Raw genomic sequence first — 2,398 nt, 5'->3', positions numbered from 1 at the left:
AGAAATAAAGAATTTTGTAAACACATTCGAAAAAACAGGAAGCAGAGAACTGTTATTAAAAACATAAACCCTTTAACATAAGTGAAGGGACAGATATTAGCCCCATGTTGCAACAATGAACTTTTAAAATAACAGAGCAGATGTCGGCCCCTCTTAATTAAAATACCTTCAAAAATACAGATCTGGGAACCAGAGAGGAACCACAGGATGGGGAACCACAAATAATCATAAAGTTAAACTTGATTTAGTAAACATTTGGATTAGCAATCCAGTGGAAATGCTTTGACTGAACCGTCTTCTTTTATATAAGAATGAACAGCATCATGGTTTTAGTTAAAGAAAACTGATCAGTGTTGATCTGAGAAGTTTCCGCTATTTCTTTATACATTAAAGTCTATAGTTGGGAATAAATGTTAACCTTTTAATTTTAAGTTGATTTTTAAACTCTTACATTTTAGCGAATAGAAATCAGAGGTTCCCAAGTCCAGTCCTTGAGAGCTACCATCCTACTTTCAGACGTCCAACATACCTGAAAGCAATAATGGTTCCTCATCAGGCCACTGCAGACCTGCATGTTACGCAGGAAAAAACTATAGAACTTTAACACAGCAAAAACAGACTCTGTCCTTTCAACTGTAATATGCTGAAGATTCTCAGCCATCCAGGTCATTGTCGTTCCAAAACCAGGTTAAAAACAATCCACTGGACTTTGTTTCCAAGTTTGAAGATGTTTCTCTTCCATCCAGGAAACTTTTTCAATTCAAAATGTCAGAAAATAGTGTTGAGTTTTATCCAGCAGCCCAACAAAGCCTGGTTTTAGTTTAGAAAACATGCTAATTGGAACAGACAAAGGGGCCCCTTTGGAATGGGGGTCATTTGGCTTCTTTTGTTAGCCTGCAATGTCCCATACCTGTCCATGTCTCTGAAAGGGGGTCGTTAGAGGGAATTGCTGGGTGGCTGATTAGGCGATATTGAATAGAAAAAGTTTCCTGGATGGGAAGAGAAACCTCTTCAAACTTGGAAACAAAGTCCAGTGGATTGTTTTTAACTCTTTTTTTTTTCGCCTATTCAACCAGGTCAACATTTCTCTTGGAATTCCTGTGGAATAACAATAATTCAATATTTAGCATAAATCAAAAATGTCTGCATCATAACTGCGACACACTGCTGCGGGAGGATAACCAGCCCTTTAGAGGGGAAAAAATGGTAGGCGTGGCCAATGATTGGATAAGGGTGGCCACGGCCACCCCTGGCCCCCCATCTATCTCCGCCCCTGCAGTGGATTGTTTTTTTTTTTGTTTTTTTTACTTTTTTTGGGAATTTCAACCGTAATTGCTTGGAAAACGGAATCGCTGTGAAATAAATCATTTGATAGGACCTTTTTGACTTCCTGCAGTTAAGGCTGAAATTATTTTTCAGTTATGTGTAGAAAATTATATTTTGGCACTAATAATTTCTATATTAACACGTGTGTATAATTTGGAGAAACATTAAACAAAAAACAAAACAGAATGAAGTTCTTTGTAATTCTTTGAAATTACATCAAACATATTAAGGACTGATATTTTGTTCTAAAAGTCATTATTTTTCTCCTAAATGTTGAATTTCCCTTCATCACAGACACTGCCCTCTGCTCCCTAATTAGACCCTAAATGATGACTTAAAGCAGGAATGTGAGCTTCATTATGAACAGATCAGGCATAACTAACAAACACAGATCAAATATCGGTTGATATTAATGTTAAACATCAAATATCGGTTGATATTAATGTTAAACATCAAATATCGGTTGATATTAATGCTAAACATCAAATATCGGTTGATATTAATGTTAAACATCAAATATCGGTTGATATTAATGTTAAACATCAAATATCGGTTGATATTAACGGGAAAGCACCGACCAAGCCGCCCATAGTGATGTCCAGGTCATCGGTGAGGATTAAAACGATGTTTGGTCTCCGGTTGAAATCTCCAAACAAGCCGCTGCTTTGCTCGCTCCGCAGAGTGACGCAGATGAACAAACTCAACAAGCTCCTAAAAAAACAGCCGTTTGACGCCATTTTCCGAAATGAGCCGGAAAATGCCGAAGCTGGTCGCCTGAAGAGAAAGAGTCGCGACTGAGAAAAGAAGGAAAATGTGTCCAGAGGATAAAACTAACAGTTCACATCCCTCCTGCTCCACTGACATGAAACCCTTCCCAGTTTACCGGTCACGTGACAGGTGCTACCGTCCAGCGACGGAAGTCCCAATCAGCTGACCGCGGTCCGCCATATTGGGAGTGGCATTGGGTTTTTTTTTTTTTTTTTTAAGCAGGAATCACCACTTTTCTTTTTTACTTAAAACAAAAATTAGAAGATCACATATAATATAAACTTAACTATTGCAAGGCAACAGA

At 37.9% G+C, this 2,398-nt stretch overlaps 1 protein-coding gene across 1 annotated transcript in view; it reads right to left on the bottom strand.

Annotated features, from left to right (window-relative positions):
- Positions 1-2,218, bottom strand: part of gns (glucosamine (N-acetyl)-6-sulfatase) — a 14,692-nt gene extending 12,474 nt beyond the window's left edge. Inside the window, 1 exon segment of the mRNA XM_015404757.1 lies at positions 1,901-2,218. Within this exon segment, the coding sequence (XP_015260243.1) occupies positions 1,901-2,063 (163 nt within the window). The 5' untranslated portion in view covers positions 2,064-2,218.
- Positions 2,219-2,398: the final 180 nt, after the last annotated feature.

This window comes from Cyprinodon variegatus, unplaced genomic scaffold, assembly GCF_000732505.1.
Source record: "Cyprinodon variegatus isolate N-32 unplaced genomic scaffold, C_variegatus-1.0 Scaffold1851, whole genome shotgun sequence".
Taxonomy (NCBI): domain Eukaryota; kingdom Metazoa; phylum Chordata; class Actinopteri; order Cyprinodontiformes; family Cyprinodontidae; genus Cyprinodon; species Cyprinodon variegatus.
This window is presented reverse-complemented; position numbering and strand designations above follow the sequence as displayed.